At 33.3% G+C, this 22,688-nt stretch overlaps 1 protein-coding gene across 4 annotated transcripts in view; it reads left to right on the top strand.

The window, feature by feature from the left end:
• Positions 1-20,194, top strand: part of Inpp5b_0 (uncharacterized) — a 31,319-nt gene extending 11,125 nt beyond the window's left edge. For 2 of the 4 annotated variants that reach the window (XM_054229482.1, XM_011197865.3), the window contains exons 2-3: positions 7,803-8,920; positions 14,760-20,194. In XM_054229482.1, coding sequence (XP_054085457.1) covers positions 8,486-8,920; positions 14,760-15,119 — 795 coding nt within the window. In that variant the 5' untranslated portion in view covers positions 7,803-8,485 and the 3' untranslated portion in view covers positions 15,120-20,194. Of the gene's footprint in view, positions 1-673; positions 927-6,628; positions 7,270-7,802; positions 8,921-14,759 lie in introns of those variants that run through there. The other 2 variants (XM_054229483.1, XM_054229484.1) reach the window with 2 other exon arrangements.
• Positions 20,195-22,688: the final 2,494 nt, after the last annotated feature.

Genomic DNA, 22,688 nt, shown 5'->3' with positions numbered 1-22,688 from the left:
GACCAAACAGCGAATATCAAAATTGATTTAATGAAAACCAAGTTTGGTGAACGTGTTATCTCACGAAATGGCCCAGCCAATTATCCGCCTAGGTCGTGCCATACATGATGGCATCGAATGTACTTTCACAGGAATAAAGAATTTCAGTGATATACCAAACCGTTTTTATTTTATTTAAAAAAACGTTGCTCTTTTCTTTTTTCTTGCTCGTTCTTATTGGAAAACCCTTTAGATAAGATTAATATTCTATTCGTGTTACTGTCCATATAACAATAGTAATCCAAATGTGACTGCAGTTTTTCATTGTTTTTCCCTATTCCCTTGAAAGTAAGACCATCATCAGGATTGTATTGGAACTTTAAAAATAATACAATTTTATTTGAAAATGTCCATAACCTTATAGAGTCCATACAATTTCGATATCATGTGGGCCTTGAAAATAGTTGTAGAAGCTTTTTTTTATGGCAGAGTAAATTAGTTATGTTGGCATATTAGTCGTTTCCAGATAACTTCTGAGTAACAGAGTTATACAAGTATACTATATATCAAAATAATCAGCATGGCCGACTAGTTTAAATCTCAATGTCTGTTTATTCATCCAGTCGTGTAAGTAATAACTGGAGTAAAAATTGGAATATATTCTCATATAACACTATTTAGAATCTCATCGCAATATTTCCTTCAAAGAGACATACGCATGAATGAGGTAGACATACATACATATATGTATCACATAAAAAATATAAAATAAATAAAAATGATATCAAAACTAAAAATATAAAAAATATCATTAATAAACTAGAAAGTGAAATAAACAAAATAAAGCAACTATGACGTCAATACACACAGTATAATAAATTACAAACGCCACATCTACACATACATATACATATATTGGGCATGAACATAAGTACACAGAACATCAAGTAGGTGAATATTTATATTATTTTTTATGCACATACATAAATATGTATAATTTCTTATTTATAAATAAATGGTCAGTTAGGCATAGATATAAATTATGTGCATAAGAAAATGTAAAGATTCTTATATGAATATGTATGTATGCTCTGAAGTCATTGCTGAGTTAGCCGGCACACAATTAATCGCTGACCCGCCAAATTCTTGACATTGTTTATAGTAGATACCAGACAACTGTCAAGAATATACATATACACATAATTTATCAAAAACACCCTGTAGGGAAATTCATATGAAGTAGTTCTTAAATAGAACATTCTATGAAGTCAATATTGCTGGAAATTAACTAGAAACCAAACAAGTAAGGAAGGGCTAAGTTCGGGTGTAACCGAACATTTTATACTCTCGCAATTTATTTATTTAACTTTATTTATATTATATAATACACAATTTGACCCACATATTCGTCATATATATTGTATAAAGTCCATTGAAAGTTGGAAACCCTAATATTAGGTTAGAAGCACCGAGGCCCTAATGTTCGATATATGGGGCCTTAAAAACCTATGGTCCGATTTCGGCGATTTTTAGAATGGGGCTGCCACACTATTAACATAGTATTTGTGCAAAGTTCTGCACCGATATCTTCCTTAGTACTTACTTTATACATTGTTAAGTAAACGATTCAGATTGTCTTCAAAGTTCTGGTATATGTGAACAAAACTATAATACTCTCTTTAGCAACATTTGTTGCGAGAGTATAAAAATTATTAAATATTTAGGTGGAGACCAAGTAGTTGTTATTCTTCTTCTAACTTTCTACATTCTATATTCACTGTTCCCAGGGTAATGTGAAGCAGATAACTACATTTTCTCGTCTGTAGTATTGTTGTTTATCAATTTCTGGATTAAAAAAAAATCTAATATCTTACTCACAACCTATAGTCATTAATATATTTCACACCTTGTGGATAACTTCGAGACCCATACACAGCGCCAGTTAAAGTGGTCAAATGGACAACCAGTCTCCTGAAATTTGGAACTAAAAAAAGGTTTTATAAAATTTTAGCTCTACTGGTCATAACCATATCTTTTATCGTGCTTATAAGAAAAACAGAACATTCATACTTATCAGGTATCCTAATAGCTAGACGCAAAAAACAAAACCTTTGAAATGACCTTGGATTTCGAAAATGTGAAAATCGTATGTTTGTGATAAAGTTTTTAGACTATAGAGATCAAACACAAAAATTAAAATATTTCTATCTTATGTGTTTTTATTCTCCTGTTCATAACCTGTTAAATGTGTTCTGTAGAAAGTTGCATGCAACACAAATTCCACGCTTGCATGCACATTTACACAGATGTATATATATATATATATATGTATATATATGGTTGTGCGTTTCCACATCGTTTTGTTGAATTATAATTAGACAGAGAATTTAATTGGGCTATTTTTGTATGTGTACGAGTATGCATATGCCCAAAACTAAACAAGTGCCAACAAGTGGCGTATACGAGACGTTCAACCGTGTTGCACGCTGAAATTATGCCGAGAATATGCCACAGGAGTCAAGCATGCAGTGGCAACAACCAAAATAGGTTTCTTAAACTACTGAGAAGTACATACATATATACTTGTGTGCATGCAAGTATATCAGTACACAGCTGTAAATATGTATATATGCATTTGACTGTGAATGTGAAGGAATGCAAACTGAAGGGCCAAAGCACAATAATTACATGGTTAGTTGGGCATTCGAATGGATCCATTGGGAAACATATTCGTACAAACGTACATACATAAGTACATGCCTAGGTAATCATTGTTGCTTGCCGCTAGGAACTAAGCAGTCGTTGAAATGCTTTAGCGCATTGCATGGATTTTTCACTTTGCTTCACATCCGGTTGGCGTGACTTCCTTAAATACCTTACTCGCAGTCTTTCACTCATATCTAATTTTATTCGGCTGATTAAATATGGCGATAGGCAGGCGAGTATGCAAATGAAGTGGATAAAAGTGCCGTTGGTGTGAAGGTATGCTAATAAATATAACCAATTGGCACGCAATCTTATGTAATTACCTACGGCACACTTACGCATACACACTGGTGTGTGTTTGTGCGTTTGATTATGTGGGTGGCGCGTTTGCTAACAAAAAGGCGATAAAAAACAATAATTATTACAATACCGTTAGTTTCAAATAATTTACATATTTTATTTTTATGTTCATAAATTCGTGTACATTTCCGCTGAGTATATACACTACATAAACAAAAGTTCAGGTTTTAAGGATTTCAGTGCTACAGTTAGTAATATCCTTAATTTATTATAAAACTAGAAAAAATAACTGAATAACTGAATATTACAATAAATGACGTGTGAACATAGCCTAAATGAAACAGGATCGCTCCAACCTTAACATCGAGTTGCCAATTATAATTATCATAGTTTAATTATTTTCGAAATACAGTCGAGACAATTGCGCCTACCGTTTTATATCCGATTAAGAATTGTCAACTCCGCAGTATTCGTTTTAGGTTCGGTTAAAGTGCGGATCAGTGTGTCACAAGAGATCTCACTTGGACGGCTAAGTCCTTTGTGATGTCGCAAACTCCGCAAAATAGATGCCCGAGACCCTCAAGTGACGACAGAGTGCTTTGAGCTTTTTACGAATTTGTTGAGGCAATTAACAGGACAGTTCAACTGGTTTTCCGAAGTTCGGCCTGTGAAGATGTTTCAGCTGTAGTCTAGGAAAAGCAGGATAATGAAGGAGAAAGAGTCACGATCCATGAAGGTTTGCCAATTTGCATCCGACAGAGTATTTAGCCTCACGACATGTATTCCCAGCGAGCAATATTTAGTAGACTCCTACCATTACGGCGAGCTAAACCTTGCTCAGAGCAAATATATCAGTAGACCTCCTACGATCCACCTTAGGCCAGAATGATCTCGCAGTCACACAGGTACTGGTCGTTGTCCAACCCCTACCGTGTTCATTCGACGACCACAAATCTAACCTGCTATGCTTAATAACATCACTATTGATTACATTTTTCTAATTTCTACACAGTACATATCATTTCATAGAGTTTAGAGAAGGTGAAATAGTAATAAATATCAGCTCAGTTAACAAATTGTGCAATTACCGTTTCAAAACATTAATAAAATTTTCTTTGAAATACATTATCTGTAAGTTTCTCATTACCTTTGAATAATTATCCTGTTCTATTTTTCATATATCCGGCAAATATTCTCTTCACAATGCATCATCACATTTTCATAATATCGACGTTTCTCTCTGTATTGAAAATTCCATCAATCCCATAAGAAACACCATACGGTATGGTATGGTATGGTCCATACCATCAAAAACTTCGTTACACTTCCTTCACTTCATGTATGTTTCAATCTAATTTTTGATTTATTGGCCTTCAAACATACCTTCGATAGATCGGGACTTTGTGGTTAAAAGCTCCAAATGACATATTTCCATTGATTTCCAGCCAAAGGCCAATGGGACACTACAAATCGTCGTTTTCGTTTAATTATAATTAGAAGGAGCCTCATGCTATGCAGTCCAAATTCGAGCAAACTGTGGATAGTTGTCCTCCTGGTTATATGGGCATTAAATTCATACGGGCATTTACGTCGAATATCAGTGGAACTGTTCTTTGGGTGTTTTCGGGAGATGTCTGCTATCCTGCTGAACTAGGAATAAATTTCATATTCTTGAACCCCTCGGATCCGCATTCCAATCGGAATCTTTTTCTCTTAAAACAAATATATTTTTTTCACTAAAACAGCTTACTTATAAACAAGAGGATTTCATTTTCTATGTGTGAGTAATCTTGAAAATCGTACGTTCATCTACTTCTCGAAATTTTGTTCAATTAACGCCAAATCCATTCCGCTCTATGCGGATTCAACATTGTACCTTCACTGAAGATTTTGTAATATAAATTTAAAAATTCTGCCAAATAGTAGGAAATACTACAAGTTTCATAGAGGAATAACAAAATAATAATATTAAACAAGTAAGTAAAGGCTAAGTTCGGGTGCAACCGAATATGTTATACTATCGCAATTTATTGCTATATTTTTATTAAGACAACTCTCAATTTGACCCTTATATTCGGCATAAGGTCAAATAGAAAAACGAAAATTATCATATTTAGTATATAGGCTGAGGTAATTCTTGAACCGATTTCGCACATTTTCACCACAAACATACATTAATCTAAGATTATAACTCACTTAATTTGGCTAAGATATTTCACATATTAACCGATTAATGAGCTATTAAACCCATCGTATTTTTGAAAACCCTATTCTTTGGTATATGGGAGCTAGGGAAGTTATGACCCGATTTTAACCATTTCTGGGGCAGAGACGTACTATTATAAGAAAAAGATTCCCTCTGTATTAAATTAAGATATCTGAGAGATTTTCCGATATTTTCGGTGAAAAATTATCCTAAGGCACTGAGTTCTTCATATTCAATATCCGGGGTATTGAAAAGTTATAGTCCGATACGGTATTTGTGTAAAGTTTTATTCCGCGATCTTCATTGGTTCCTTATGTACATATTATAAAGTGAAGGTATGAGATAATTCAACTTTGAGTTATTTGGGAAGTAGTCGTGATTGTGAATCAAGTTCATCCATTTTCCACACGTGTCATTAGGGAGTCAAGAAAATATTATATATGAAATTATATTGAAATCAGTCGAGTAGTTCCTGAGATATTGTTTTTGACCATAAAAAAGGCGATGCCACGCCTTTTTTCCATTTTGCAAAATCTGAGTGCAGCTTCCTTCTGCTATTTATTCTGTAAAATTTAGTGTTTCTGATGTTTTCCATTAGTGACTTAACGCACTTTTAGTAGTTTTCAACCTAACCTTTGTATGGAAGGTGGGCGTGGTTATTAGCTGATTTCAACTATTTTCATGGTGTGTGGTGGGGTACGTAAGGGAACCGACTGCAGAAAGTTTGGTTTATATAGCTTTATTGGTTTGCGAGATATATACAAAAAACCTATTCACTTCCCCAAAAAAATAACTTTACCAAATTTGTATCAAAATTTACTTTAATAACTTTATTTATGGCTTAGTTATGACACTTTATCTGTTTTCGGTTTTCGACATTTTGTGACCTCTCACGGTCCCAAGGAACATGTGTACCAAGTTTCGTCAAAATATCTCAATTTTTACTCAAGTTATCCGTTATCTGAATAAAACTGTAATACTCTCTCTAGCAACTTTTGTTGCGAGAGTATGAGTATAATAATGATATTTCTTATTGGATTTCATGCGATATGGATTATTAAAAGAAAAATTCACAGTTTCAGTAACGTACAAAGTTGCTGAGCTGGCCAACTGCTCGAAATTCATAAGAAGAATACTTTACTTCTCAACTAAAGGTGCAACTAACCCCTTGCTTAATTAAATATTGCTTTTCTGAACTTATATATGTTCCACGTATGTGTGTGTGCACTTGGCTACAAAAAATGCCATTCAACAGCAATTGCACAGAAGTTTCAACAGTTAAAACTTATTACCGAATTTCTCAACGAATGCATACACTATTGGTACATATTTACACTCGTATTGTAAACAAAGTACTAGAGAGGTTTCGGGAGTCAATGAATTTTTGTTAAAAATAAATGAGATAGATATCTCAATAAGGGTGTCACGATTAATATAAAGTATTTCAAGTACCAAAAATGGATAAATTTCGTTTAAATCCATCCCTTGGTCTCATATACCGAATATATAGGTATAAGTACACCAATTGACTTTGCACCGTTTGAATATGAATTTAAAAAAGCCTTGACTTATCAAACCAACCTCTTACAAAAGCCTGCTGCGAACCATATATGTATTTGGTATGAAATATTGAAAGAGTACTTTTACTTTATTCAATTCGCTTGAAACTTTTTGCGAACTCATCAAATACATTTCCACTGCACGAGTACGACTCCACGAAAGGGGATTAAAATTTTATGAATTTTAACACTTTCAGCCAAAGGGATGCAGAGTAAAATTCAGCGCTTTTTTCAGTATAATATCTGCTGGTGTTAAAAGGCAAAATTAAAGCAAAAAAAAAGAGAAAATGAAGAATTCCTTTGCACTTGACTTTACTACTCTCTTAACCTCGATATTTATTTATTTTTTCACAATATGAGTGAAGCCGGCAGATAAACTGGGCTCTATGGCTTCGAATAATCTAGAAATACAATAAGGCTCTAGCGAAGTTGTCTATTTGTGTTGCAGTCAAAAACTGGACTGGACTGGACTGCATGGAAAACGAATTGTATAGTAGACTTTTCTGAATATTATACGAGGTGTGTTCAAAAAATAACGGGAAGACAATAATGTAATGGTGACAATAATGTAATGGTGCCCCTGCCTCCATATTCGCCAAATATGACTACGTGTTACTTTTTACTATTTCCATAAATACAGAGAACCTCTAAAGGCCGATTTACAAGCATACGAGAAACCACACCAAAACGCGAGTTATCTTTCTTACGAAATATAAACCTCAACAATCGGTGCTTAACCTTTGTAAAAGTAGCATCAAATCTATTTAAGTACTTTTGACATAATATGCTGTTTAAATAACTTTTAAAGGTATTTTACGATCAGAACTATATACCGAGATAGACCCAGCCCAGAAGACCGCGTCATCACAGACTTAATTTCACTAAGATAATGGCCAGATTAGATTGTTAATTTGTAATTATTTTCAAACAAGGGTTGTCACATATCAAAAACATTAAGATATCAGATGATCTTTCTATTTGAATTTACTGAAGAAAACTAAAGTAGAAAGTCATTATGTTACTAACCTTTTTTTTCAATTTTCTTCTTACAGTGATACATAAAAAATGGAATTAGTAAATAACGTACAAAAAAATATACCCACTCAACAGTTACTTACATAAGAAACCCTACTACTTGTATAGATATATGACAAATATTCCAAGTGCTCAAATGAGCAAATCCGTTTAAGGCATTGGCAATATGAAATATTCATAAAGGCAGAACCAAAACGTGCGACTACGCAGGAATTACCCCGCGAGAACACATGCGTGAAGACACCAACACCACACCTGTTTAAGTAAGTGAGAGGCTGGGTAATGTCGCCGAGTGCGTGACTGTCGACAGCAATCATCATATCTAGTAGAAAATCTGCACCACCGTCAATCACGCCAATGTCAACAGTTCGTCTTCAACAAGTACAACGCATCCATCATCATTACGAAACGGAGCAACAGCAGACAGCACAGCAGCCGAACAGCCCAGCAGGCAACGGCAAAGCGATCACACAGAAATAAATTTAAATAATGCTGGTAACTGGCTTTTTAATGCATTCTACATCGATTTAAGTGAGTTCACGCCACTAGTTTAGCCACTTAACAAAGTCACTACCCAATACTCACTGAGGCATAGAAACATATTGTCGCAGTCGAAGTGGGTGCGCAAACCGCAGCGAGACTCTTAAAATATTTGAACAACTCATAGCGAAGGTAGCCGAGAGACGGAGATTGCAGCAAGATGTTCGATACGAAATGGTTGCCTGCCGCCTGTGGCAGTTTGGCACCCGCTCTTATACCGCCCGCTCACATGTTGGTGTTGGCCTACTTTTGGGAGAATTATTCGCGTTACGTTGATAAGCACTTTTGTACATGCTCCTGCTGGGACACCATATTCAAGGGGCCGTACGAGTCGGGTGTTGCCTCGTACAAGCATCTCTACTTCAATGCCACACAAAATTCATTCAAAATGTGGCTGCTCACTGTATTCGCTGTTATTGCGCTTTATGAATGCATTAAACAGTTGATTGCGTTGATATTGCAACAACGTTGTCGCTACTCGATGTTGTTGCTCTTCTCGCTGTCGATATTTTCACACTATTATGCCTGGTGGGCGTACATAAATTACTACAACGATGACTATTACCAGCAATGGAACCATCAGCTATTTTTTACGGTAAGTCCTTTGCAGTTATGCAGTGGGTGTGAATGTGAGTGTGAGTCGATTGCTGTAAGTAATAATAGCATCTGAAGGCAAAGTCTGTAGCAGTTTATGTTCTGTATACCACTTTCAGCTCTTCCTCCCAAATGCTGAGCAAATATGTCAGTACAGGTTCAGTGCTAAATGTGTCAATTTGGACTCGTTTTCATGAAATTTAATATTCATAGTGGATAAAGCGAGTAGGTTTTTTAGACGTTTAGAATATTGTTAGAAAAATTTACAGCATATTAACAATGTTAATGCTGAAAGTGTAAGTGTAAGTAAGTCTGAGCAATTATGGATAATAGAATTATTAAATGCTAAAATTACCCAACTAATCAGTTAATAAAATATTACTTTTCATGCCCCTTTAACCATTTCGTGAATACTTTAAATTAAGATCAGACTCTTTACATTTTCATTCACTGAACAAAGAATTATATTTAGATCTACCCATATGATCTTAACTAATCTATTTGTTCCGAACACCAATTATTGAAATTACAATAACGAACATTAAACGTCTAGAGTATTTTTCAATATTTCTGAATGTGTTGTGTGGATCTATGGATTCTTCAACAACTGATCTGACTGTGGCACTACTTAATTGGAATTATACAGACAATATGTAGTTTTCCCCGAGGTTTTTTCCACTGTTAAATGATACACATATTTATAACGATTTTTTTGGTGGAACACCAGACATATCCTATTGATCAATTCTGTCGTCATCTGTTTCAGTGCAACACTATATTTGTCCAACTGACTTCAGAATTGTTCCAATGCACTTCAGAATTAATTGTGGTATTGTCGGGCTAAAGCTTCAAAAAACGATCCATTTGAAATGCCACTTAACAGACATCATAACCTCTTTGGGGGTATCGGCTTCGAAGTGGTTTGAGCTGGCTCATCCATTTTACATCATGATCTCTTACGCTTTACGTTCTTGAAAACAGCCCACTTTTCGTCGCCAGTAACAATGCGCTCTAAAATGAATCACTTCCTTGATGTTCTTCTTCTTGACTGGCGTAGACACCGCTTACGCGGTTATAGCCAAGTCCAAAACTGCGCGCCACGTATCCCTCCTTCTGGCAGTTTGGCGCCAATTGGTTATACCAAGCGAAGCCAAGTCCCTCTCCACCTGGTCCTTCCATCGGAGTGGAGGTCTCCCTCTTCCTCGCCTTCCACCAGCGGGTACTGCATCGAATACTTTCAGAGCTGGAGCACTTTCATCCATTCGAACAACATGACCTAGCCAGCGTAGCCGCTGTCTTTTTATTCGCTGGATTATGTCTATGTCGTCGAATAACACATACAGCTCATCGTTCCATCGTCTGCGGTATTCGCCGTTGCCAATGTTTAAGGGACCATAAATCTTCCGCAAAACCTTTCTCTCGAAAACTCCTAGTGCCGTCTCATCGGATGTTGACATCGTCCATGCTTCTGCACCGTAGAGCAGGACGGGAATGATGAGGGACTTGTAGAGCTTGATTTTGGTTCGTCGAGAGAGGACTTTACTGTTCAATTGCCTACTCAGTCCATAGTAGCACCTGTTGTCAAGAGTGATTCTGCGTTGGATTTTCAGGCTGACATTGTTATTGCTGTTAATGCTGGTTCCCAGGTAGACGAAATTATCTACAACTTCAAAGTTATGACTGTCAACAGTGACGTGGGAGCCAAGACGCAAATGCGCTGACTGTTTGTTTGACGACAGGAGATATTTCGTGTTGTCCTCACTCACCACCAGGCCCAAACGCTTCGCTTCCTTATCCAGTCTGGAAATTTGATGTTAGCTAAGGAAATCAATATGTCAAGTTTCGAAATTAATCCTAGACATGTGCTTCATGTGCTTGTGAACGGTCGCGTTAATCTTTCAACCATCTCTCGAGTTGTTATTTAACGTTTTGGATCGACCAACGATTTTATTGACATCGGCTGCAGGAGGCCTTTGAGAACGTGATGCATCCTCAAGATCGAAATTTGCCGGAACGAAATTTTGCAAACCAATTATGGCATTATCGATCGGTCAAGACATCTTCTCCGTACATATCACATAATGTTCGACTTCCTTGACCTCCATTCTTACCTTTTTGATAGTAAAACATTACAGTAACAGGACACCAAACAAAAAATTTAACAAAAAATCTTACTATATCAGCTGTTCAATTATATAACTGTAAAGCGGTAAAGTGTGAAGTTAGCTGCGAAAAAATTCAATAGGATCAGCTGTTGTCATCAATATGATTTTTCATAGGAGCCAAGAGACGATCAGCAAACATTGTGAGACTCGTTAACTTTTCCGTCTATTAGATTAAATCATGTTAAATTAGATAATATTATATTGCATAATCATAAAACCTTACTTCCATACGATGAATATCAGTTATTAGGCAACTTATTACAACTCTTCTCTTATTCAGTATTTGTAGTAACCTGTAAAACTCCTTAGTCATTAGTCACACAACTACAATTAATGTATTGTTCGTTGCGTCGTACCTGTTAATTGGATCATAACTGTACACACGTTCGTTTACTTACGCGCAAAGTGGCTCGTTAAATGTAAACTAATTAAACATATTTTATACACAAATGATTTTCCAAAGACTGCGACATAGGCGCAGCAGAGGCACGTCATTAACTAGCAAACATGCACACATATTACTATGTGTATGCACATAATTGTACAAGAGCACTATTATACATATACATATGTAGACAAGGATACATGGTTAGCATTTCGATAAATAGGTGCTATAAATATTAAGAACTTAATTAAACGCTTACACGTTAGTTTTCGTGTATTCGACGATATTAATTAAAGTTAATAATATGCAGAATCAAGGTAAAAATCCAATAAATATGATGATGGAAATGGTTTATGTTCTTTTATGAAAATGCACTTTTTAATACACACATATTGGTTGCTGTAGTATAGCTCATATTACATATTTTGCCTTTGAGCAAAGTGTTTGTGCTGTCTGTCATCAGAATGTTATAAATCATAATGTTTATCAAATGTTGAATGTTGAGTGCATTTGCGCTTTGGAAAGGTTTTGGAAATAAATTTCCACGCTTTGTAATGTTTATCCAATTTAAGTATTCGTATGGAATTTTGTCATAGTATCGTAAACATAAATGCCAAACATACCTTAAACGAGGGTATCGCTTCCCTCAAGTTGAATCAAACTGTACACAGTGTGAAAAATTTTCGCTAAAATCGGTTCAGTAGTTTTGACGTGAATCCCGGACAAACAACGTGACATAGTATTGTTATATACAGCCATGGGCATATAAATAGCACACGTGGTCTTCAATAACAAAAACGTTAATTTATTCATTAAGTTTATCAAGTAAGTATTTGAAGAGGCATTCGTTTTATTTTGCAAATTATTCACTTTCATATTATGAAAACACGAAAACAGTAGATTATTCAATTTATTTAAAAAATAGACGAAAAATTCAATAGCCCTCGAAACAGCTGGGACACATAAATTGTTCCCTTGGTTAGTATTTTGTACACATATGTGCATCCATTATTCTTAGTTATTTGTTCCCAACTTTGATGCACACTTTCCCCCATTTTTTGAGATCACTCCTTTGAGATTGTATATCAAGCGTCCTCAACTCCAGCCCATAAATCACCCAAAATTTTGAGTTTTTCTATGCTACTTGTGTTTTGATATCATTCAATCCAAAGTGTATTCAACAAAGTGAACTAAGTATATGACATTTAATTTTTTTTACCCGAATTTGACATGTTTGTTGCCATCGATTTAACCCTTACGTTTATTCAAAAATTCAAATTTTGAAATTCAAAAGTAAACAAATTTCAAACCAAAAAAAAAATATTTTTTAAATGAATAAAAGAAAATGCCGAATACTTTCTGCTTATGAAAAACAACTCATGGAAGCAATTTACTAATGTTTTGTGCTCCAACTGACAAATTGCAAACAATTTTATCAATATATATTATATTGTTCAAGATAAAATAGACGGGTTAATGTAAACAAATACTTGAATTGTTTACTATTTTATTCTCAAAAACGGGTATGTCATCACTTTGATTCAATCCAATAGCCTAACATTTTCCTTGCCTTACTACCTTTGCGGTGTGTTTCGGAGGTCTACAACTCTGGTCGATTAAATCGTTTTACATCGATCTTGGACATTTGTTTCAACATTAACCCAACAAAATATTTGTAGAGATCAGTTTGCATCCCAAACTTATTCTCAACTGAAAATGTCGATTTATGAGCCGAATTTGCACGGAAACGCATGTTGCCAGAAAGATGGTCAAAAGTAGTAGCTAGCGACGTCCAATATTTTGAATAACATTTGTGTAACCGTTTTTTTTACAAAAAAAAGCCTTAAATTTACAAAAAAAACGGCAGAAGCAAAGTTGTGGACCTAATACAATTTGCACAACGCCATATCAAGAAACCGCGACTCTGGCCATCATGCTTCCACCATTGTGATCTACCTAGGGTTAATGGCTTATTTGATTCTACTAGGATAAAGAACATTAACATGTGAACGACGTACAATTTTTTCCATCTGAACTCGTCCTATTTATCTTATTTTCGTCACTCCAAAGCACTTTCTGTCAAAATTCAGAAGGGTTGTTTCTGTGGACCTTTTCCAATACCAGCGTACCTTTTTTTTTTGATGTGGCGTTTACACAGGAGTGCTTTACAAGCTTTCTACACACATCCACATAAGATTCTTCATTAAATTCGAACATAATTTGTTTTGCAGACTCGAAAGTATCAGCTTTGATCGTCCTTAATATGATTTCGTCAACACTAATATCGGTTTTACGTGACTTAGGTTTTCATGGAATCTTATTTTTACACAAGATGGTTCTTTTTTACCGCATTAAGAGCATTACATAAAATTTTTGGATAGAAAAACATTATTTCAAACATTTCGACAGGAGGTTTTCCTTTTTTGATCCGCCCTGCTAACCAGACTTGCCAGAACCACCAGAACTTAACTCAATATTAAAAAAACTTAATATTTAAAAATGTGTTATTTATGTGTCCACCTCAAATCAACACCATAACCAGTAGAATTGCCACACACAACATTTTCCAAAAAGTAAATAGTATTTTTATGCAGGGATATAAACTTCATAACGGTAACAAGTATTTATATGTCACATTTTTAGTGATTACCTAATAAACTATACTATATCCAGAAACTACTGTTTCATTAAAAAAAACTTGCATTCAAAACTTCTTTTATTGATGACCTTTGGTGATTTTATTATTTTTTTTTAACATTTTCTATCATACCTCTCTGCGCACATAGTTTTGAAATTAAATCATCACATATCTATAGTTTTTCATTACTGGAGAGAAAAAAAGTTAAACAAAAGCAAAGTTTCTAAAAAGCAAACTTGCACTTAACCAAACTTTTGCCAGAACCGTATAATAAGTGAGTTATGAGCTTATAAGCTTATGAACTGTTCAAGGCATTTGAGAGAAAAATGCTTATTCAACTTACTGCAAATAAGCAAACGTAAGTAGTATTAGCAGATTTGATGGAAAATGGCTACATGGCTTTAATTTATAAATATAAATAAGTATTTACATTAAACTGTGCTCAAAATAATTTAACTCTACGATTCGAAAAAACGGTACTCAACATCTCCATCTTGCGAAAAAAATTCCAATTTTATTTCAAACACTTTACATTTTTTTATTTTAAGTGAGCAGCCCGCCAAGAGGGTAGTTGTGACTAGCAAAAACAATATTTTAAATAATATTTTCAAGCAATGTGAATTTAATTATTGCGTTTCGCACTTTATTACAGGTGACCGAATTGATATCTTCCTTGCTGGTCATGCATCTCGCGAACACCACCAACACCGTCACATCGAAGAAGGTCTTCTGTATTGTTGGCATCGCCATACTCCACATCACAGCCAGCAGTTTCGATCAGTTCTTTTTGAATGTGGTGCGTGGCGAAGGGTACGCGCATCAAATAGTACGAGATATCGGTTTTATGGTGCCAGATATACTGCAATTAATCATACCATTGTGGCTCTTCCGCAAGACGCGCAAGGAATCGTACACAACGCGCCCCTTTTACCGGGACCGCAATCTGCACAAAGACATTGTGGCGATGTTATTCTTCGTGCTGGCGCTCTTTGTTGTCTGTACGATTTTGTGAGATAAAATTTTCCAATATCTACAGATGATGAATAGTGAGGAGGAGGCGCGCGCTACCAGACGCATGAATCTGATGGCTCGTCTGTACTTCAATGTGTAAGGTAAATAATGTATATACTATACATGCATACGTCTGTCTGAGTTACAGCAATAACAATCAAGTGTTGAAGTGCGAGCTGTAAACGTTTGACGGTGGATTGGCTGGTGGAGTGCTCTGAGGTTGCGGTGACACACACTTTTTGCTGAAACTAAACGTTGGCGTGTAAGTCTAGCTGTAGTTAGTTTTAGCAACAAATACAAACCATAATTACATATATACGTATATATACATAGATATATATATTTACATAGATTATCGTAGTTCAAAGAACAAAGTTTTTCCCCTCTCTAACCATGTGATAAATGTGTACGTTTCTTTGATATTCTTAGATTTAAACAAATTTAATAATATTTTTTTATTTTTATTTCTTTCAATATAGTGATTATTGTTTAGTTTACTTATGAGAGAAGTTAATTAATTTAAACAATATTAGAAGGAACATGATGTTTAGCTGGCATACACACTCTAATCTACATGCATTTCGTCAAATATTTTTAAACACTGAGTTCCGTTTCTTGCAGGAAATTTATCAAATCTACAAAAAAAGTTCTATTACCAAACTCTCTTTTCCTTAACCTTAAAATTATTTAGATATCATAGCAAGTTAACTTACTAAAATCTGATTAATCCATAGCTAGATGCTCACTAAGTTAATCATTAAAGAAATTCATGGTATATGTTCTATATTAAACACCCTTCTAGAATAATTTCAAAAAACTTGTGTTAATCTTCGTTTTGAAGGAACATATTCTGAACCACATATATCTAAACATCAGTAGTCGTTTGGGAAGTTCAATTTCTAATAAAACAACACATGATACCCAAAAGCAATGCAGATCCCACTTCGGTGTAAATAAGAATAAAAAATCGGAGTGCTTTAAGAAAAAACCTCAATTCGACAACGTTAAAATTGGTCATAATAAATATGATCCAGTAGTACATTATGTTTTAGATCACCGGTAGGTTACTAATTGTTACCCTTTAATTTTTACGATACACCTAGTATTGTTCTCGACATTATTTTATCAACTAGATTGACGAGAGGAACCTTCAACATCAAAACAATTTCATTTAGACTGCTAAAACAGTGGCGAATCTAATTACAGAAATGCCGACAACTGTCTCGGAATTGCAATGCAGCATTCATTCTAAAATACTATATCCAGAAAGTCAGAGAGTATACAAAACAATTTCTCACATAAATACATTTTTTAACTTTCGTCGAAAACTTTGATACATTATTAGACACTTATGCCCGGTTTCACAGTTCGTACTTAAGTTCTGCCCAAATAAAATCTTAGGTAAGCATTGTTGTTGACTGAGTAGTCATTTGCGTTTCACAGTCGATGCTTATTTTCTATAAAATTCTATTATGATATATGGCAGCACAATGAAAAACATTTGTTTACAAATACCATATGACAAATTGAAATTATTGTTAATGAAAAATAACTTTGCGACGAATAAATTTAGAATCTGGGAAATGGATGGAAACAATAAACGGACACCGAATTTCACCGTAAGCGAGTGGGGGCACCTATTGCAACTTGCAGGAAAGCATATAACCGTCATCGAATGCAAGAAATTCCAAAATTTTTTTCAGCAAATAATTTTTATTTTATTTTTTTGACAAATAAGTCAATATTCAAAACAAAAATCAGCTGTTACTTAAGCACTGCTTAAGTCTCCCATTTTCAGTACTTAAGCAGATCTTAAGTATGAACTGTAAAACGCAATATTTCTGTTTTATCTTAAGCACAACCTAAGCACTGACTGTGAAACCGGGCATTAAACCATAATATTTTTACCAAAATTTACTTATAGCTAATACGAGTATCACTTCACAAAACGAAATACTTAGACTAACTTTTATATGAGTAGGTCCAAGCGCTACAATGACTATGGTAAAAACATGTTTTTTTTTAATAAATGAAGTACCGTTAATTACCTTACCGAACATGCAGCGTGCCAATATTACAATTCAAATACTCAGTTCTTAAATATATTTGACAGAGCGATTTTTTATAATTAAGATATTAGATAAACTAGCTAACAGTTAGTTTTAAATAAATCTTCATTATTAGTATAATGTCATATGTTATATGGAAAATATTTAATTTTAAAAATTTTTATAAATTTAGACATGATATATTGTATTTAAATGAAGTCATATCATAGCGCAACTTTGTACACCGTAGATGACACTCAACAAAATTTCATAATACAGATATACATCTATAATATATAGAAAATACATAAGTAGATACACATGTACTATTACATATCAGTAATTTTACATAGATATATAAATTCATATTTAGTTACTAAATGTGTTAGTAATTTACGTTCAAAGAAATCCATAAGTCAAAATGGTTTATTTGGAACAATGTCAGAGTACCAATTCTAAAGAAAATACCGATATTCAAATATTTTTTATTTTTACGTACTCAGTATTTGTTGAACCGTTTCACATGCTTTCAATTATTTTCGTTCCTTATAATATTTTTTTAAAAATCAAATGCTTTTCCATTTTCGACTACTGCTACTACATCAAAACTTCCTTTCATGATGCAAACATTATTGTAGTTGATTTTGGTCTTGCTGAAACGAGATGCAAGTAATAGACGTCAACAATTCAGCAAATGTCTTGGCTCATGTTTCGTGGCGGTTACAAAGCCGATTATCTTGGGAACTGCATTATACTAATGCCGTTTAGTCTTCCATAGAGAGCTTAGTAAGGTGATAATCTACAACTACGTATATCTGACCTAAACTTAGAAATACATGATTCTGAAAATTATTTCAGTGAAGATTCATTCATCAGATTTCCATTGAATGATGTCATCGAATTTAACTTTGATTAAACCATATTATTCTGGTATAATATACACATCATATTTTGGATTGGGATGAATAAAGAGTGATCTATAAAACTACTAGTCCTCTGCAGCTATTAACCTAATAACCATTTAAAAAGATGTTGATGGGATCTAAAGCTGAAGCTAAAAACATAAAGTCTTTCCCAAAGTCACCTTGTTAGCTGATGAAAGCAACAGAAAACCATAGGATCTAATATAAATCGTAAATAGCTTCTCGTATTAGTACATTATGGTTTGAGATTTGTGTTTCTTTAATAAGCAACAGTATTCCATGTTCTCAGCTAAACTAATTGAACTTTTAATTCGTTTCATATCAATAATCACTGACACTCTTGGAATCTTTATTTATATGTTATTATTACTCTCAATAGTTTACAATTCTTTAGATTTCAATAACCTCTAAACTTGTTATACACAATGAAAAAACCGAACAGTATTGAAAACTCTCAGACGCAACTAAATATTTTAAAAATTTGTACAACGTTGAGGAACTGTGTTGATGCAAATAATACACATTCAACTAAAATATGAAAAAAGTGAAATATTTTTGAGCAAATAATCTACAAAAAGCGTTGAATTTATTGAATCTTCGAATAAATAAATATAAAGTAACGAAAAACCAATTCAAATTTAAGCTGACAAAATTTAAGAATTGAGCACATATCGTCTTATCGCTACATATATACATATAAAAGAATATCGAAATACATATGTACATATATAAATACCAAGAAACAAAAAAATAGTAAATTTAAAAACTAAAAACAAAAGTCCGCAAAATATTTTCCAAAATAGGAATTGATTGAATTTGTGTATTCGAGGAAATCGTATATAAGAGTATTCATTAATTTTATAGCATCGATTTAATAAAGTGGAGTTCTTGACAGTAAATTTTAACTTATTTTCGGATATTTTTTGTTACTAAAAAGTGAAACACAGTGTAATCTGAATCTAGCATATTATTATTACCATATTGTTGTCCTTTGCGCAGATATTTTCAAAACTTGGATATGTTCGGGATTGGGGTTGAGGAGAGCTCTATATATTTCCAATAAGCATTTCTAAATATATTTGGGTTTTATGTTATTTTTTTATGCCCAGATGTTTTGATCGAATATAAGTCCTCAAGTCATCGATACTTTTAACAAATCTGAGCCTTAATTTGAAATCATTTCAAGGCTAAGATTTGTTTCTTGATGACATTAGCGACCGTAAAGATATTATAGAACCACATATTGATTATTGTATCATGCTTATCAGCATAATTATTATGGAATAATAGTCGTTGACAAACATTAACCAATTTTCTAAACCCAAACAAGTTTTCTTACATTTATATAATGATTTGCCGCTTTCACACAAGTGGCATGTTCAATATGTTTCACCAAAAATCGGGGTTTCATTTTTATTAAACATTCATTGTTTGAAGAAAATTAAACAATATCATTGAAATATCCTAAAGAAATAATTTTCTTTAGTTCCAAAATGGTTCGATGAAGTAATCACATTAGCAGCCATAGATAAATTCCGTGATTTCCATAGGATTCCACAATCGATTGTGTATATATATTTCTATATTCTATATTTCTAACAAAAAAACAGCATTATTCAAGATGCAGCCCAAACAATGAACTCCACCAAAAAGGTGTGGAACAAATAGGATCGCGTTGTCAACCCTGAAGAAATGTTCTAGTTCAAAAGGATTCAGTTGAAATTTTCGACACATATTTTGAAAGATATCACTTAGTTGCAAAACATGAAATTATTAGATTACCTTCCTCTACCAAAAATAACTTATTTATTTTTCAGCCTTCGTATTTCCAATAAAATTTGAAAACTCAAACTTAATGTAATTTTTAATCGAAGCTCCAGGTCGCATTCAGTTCAATCATTTATTAACTATATTTAGCTTTCAGCGAGACGAGCGAAAAATAATAATATCCTTCTGAACCTTAGAGACTATAAAAGACACATGTATGTGAAAAAATAAATAAAAAATATCATAAAATTAGTATGAAGTGTTGGAATAAAAAAATAATAATTTAGAATATGTGCGTTGATTAGAGGACCTCATATGAATATATGCACAGACTCACATAACATATATGGTATACGTATAATACATATATTGAGATACAATTAAATACTAAAAAATGGTATATCAAAGGATAATTAAACACATTGATGGTTTAGTCTTTCGTATTTGCATATTTATTAACAGTGGGAATTAGAGATTACATTTTTTATACAAATACACAGACATAATGATAAATTGTGCATAACGCAAATCAAAGCATACACATACTATTATATAAAAAGAGAAATTAAAATTAAAAACAAAAACAAATATCACCAAACACTTATACATATATGCAATACTTATACAACAAATATACAAAGTATATAACTAGAAATACATAGTTTAAATACACATGTACACATTAGTGGAGTCTTACCATTTAATACATATATAGTATATATATAATTTATTTATTTAGATTTACATCGAAATATGATGAGTTAGCTCCCTAGGATTTAGAGAATCAAAATTAGTTGTTATGTGTAGTGGAACAATTTATATTCAAAAGTTATACTTGGAACTACCGAAAATAAGTACATACCTTATTACGGTAAATACCAAAAAAATCATATGTAGTTTGCAACCAATAAAAAAATATTTATGTATAACATTGTTACATAATATATAAATAATTAGCACAATAACTGACTATGAACAATATGAAAAAACAATAAACGTTAATAAATAGATACTTACTTACTAAAGTTAGATATTTTAGACATCAATTTCGAAATAAATTTGGATTTTAATTAATCTGTAGAAAACGCATTTTTTCTCTCAAATTATTTTTTTAAATAGTAAGTATAAAATTTTTTAAATTATTTAGCATTTAATGTGTAGTAAATTATAAATACTGCGGATCATAAAATTATTGTATAGGGATTCGGTATTTCAAAGCGTTTCAAGTTCAATAGTTCACAAACTATCATAAAATCAATACTATTAATTGAATTGCATTGGTTAATTTAAAAAAAAAAATACCATAGTCTAGCTATGTAAAAAACTAAATTTAAAATGTCACGGGTTTGTGTATAAAAAATATTTATAATAATGTATTTGTATTCATTGCTAAATTTGTCTTAGCAGCCGCTAAGGTTAGATATGTTTTTATGAGCATGGCTTGTTCGTGAATTCTTGACCAAAAACAATACTATAACGGTTACAAATCTGATATTCGCCAGACACTCTCCGTATATTTTTTTCCTATTTCCACAAACAAAGAGAAAGCTGCCGTTTTACAAGCAAACAAGAAATCGCTGAAAGAGATAAAGGCGGTTCCAAAAATCGAGTTTGAGAAGTATTTCAACGATTGGAAGAAGCGCTGGCGAAAGGTCGATATTGTATTAGGATTTGTACCAACAAATTTAACACTTAACGGCATACACACCAGATAAACACAAAATATGAAAAGACCATTTTGGAAGCGTTGGACCTGTAAAATACTTGGATGTAATTAAAAAATCAAGGCAGGGAAAATCTACATTTGAAAAATTAAACACGGGATTTGCAGGTTGGTACCTTCTTCGAACTTCTATATCCCGAAACCACCAACCAAATTACGTTAGTTAACAACTCCAAAATTTTGGGTCTTATATCTGTTAGTCATTTCATATCCCTCATTTCATATACGACCGCTATAATGTCATAGTACAGACCCGCAACAAGACCCTCAGAACTCTAGTGAAAGACCTACCTTCTCGCAATTACGTTGTGGATATTTGAGTAGACCTTTTAAAGCTTAAAACATAAATTCATCTTATAAGATAAATATTTGACTGAAACAATCGGGATAATAATATAAAGTCTAGTAAAAAGAAATTCATTATATTGAATTCTAGCATTAAGTTGAAGGATTTATTTAGCACAGTTTTGTTCAACAACTTGTTGAGATTTTGAAGCTACTAGAAACCCTCGTTGCTATGTATTAACAAAGAGGTCTGATAAAGTCTATTTTTTCAAGTTTCTCTTGAGGCGTATTTTTTACAAGCAATCATTTTTTGCCTGGTCTGGACTACAAGGTGGATACAAAAGAAACTCCGAGAAAAGCTGCCGATGCTTTTATCGAATCACTATCGATATGTGTGATATGTCGTTGTCCTGATGGAACAAAACTCTTTTTTCTATTGGCAGATCGCTTCTAGGCACTTATTTCCTTTGTTGACAGTACAGGTTCGAATTAAGTTTGGCCAGTTAAGCAGCTGCAAATAAGTTATGCTCTGTCAAATCCACTAAACAAACTCTTGCTGGGCCACCGTTTGCGCCGTCTCACCACAATTCCACTACGACCGTTTTCGCTTGACCTTTTCGTTACTGAACCACTTTTCTTTAACAGTAACCATCCATTTGAGAAATTTATCGATTTTGTTTCAAATCGCAGGTGCAAATTTGGCCGATGAAGTTTTACGTAAACTCGTGTAACAGCCATCGCACTTGTTTAAAAATATTTTCAAAAGTGGCCGTATTCCACTTTATACAAACGTATATTCAAATTTATTATTTTTTAAATAAAAG

The sequence above is a fragment of the Zeugodacus cucurbitae genome, chromosome 4, assembly GCF_028554725.1.
Source record: "Zeugodacus cucurbitae isolate PBARC_wt_2022May chromosome 4, idZeuCucr1.2, whole genome shotgun sequence".
Lineage (NCBI taxonomy): Eukaryota > Metazoa > Arthropoda > Insecta > Diptera > Tephritidae > Zeugodacus > Zeugodacus cucurbitae.
The sequence above is the reverse complement of the archived record's forward strand: the minus strand, read 5'-3'. Positions and strand labels throughout refer to the sequence as shown.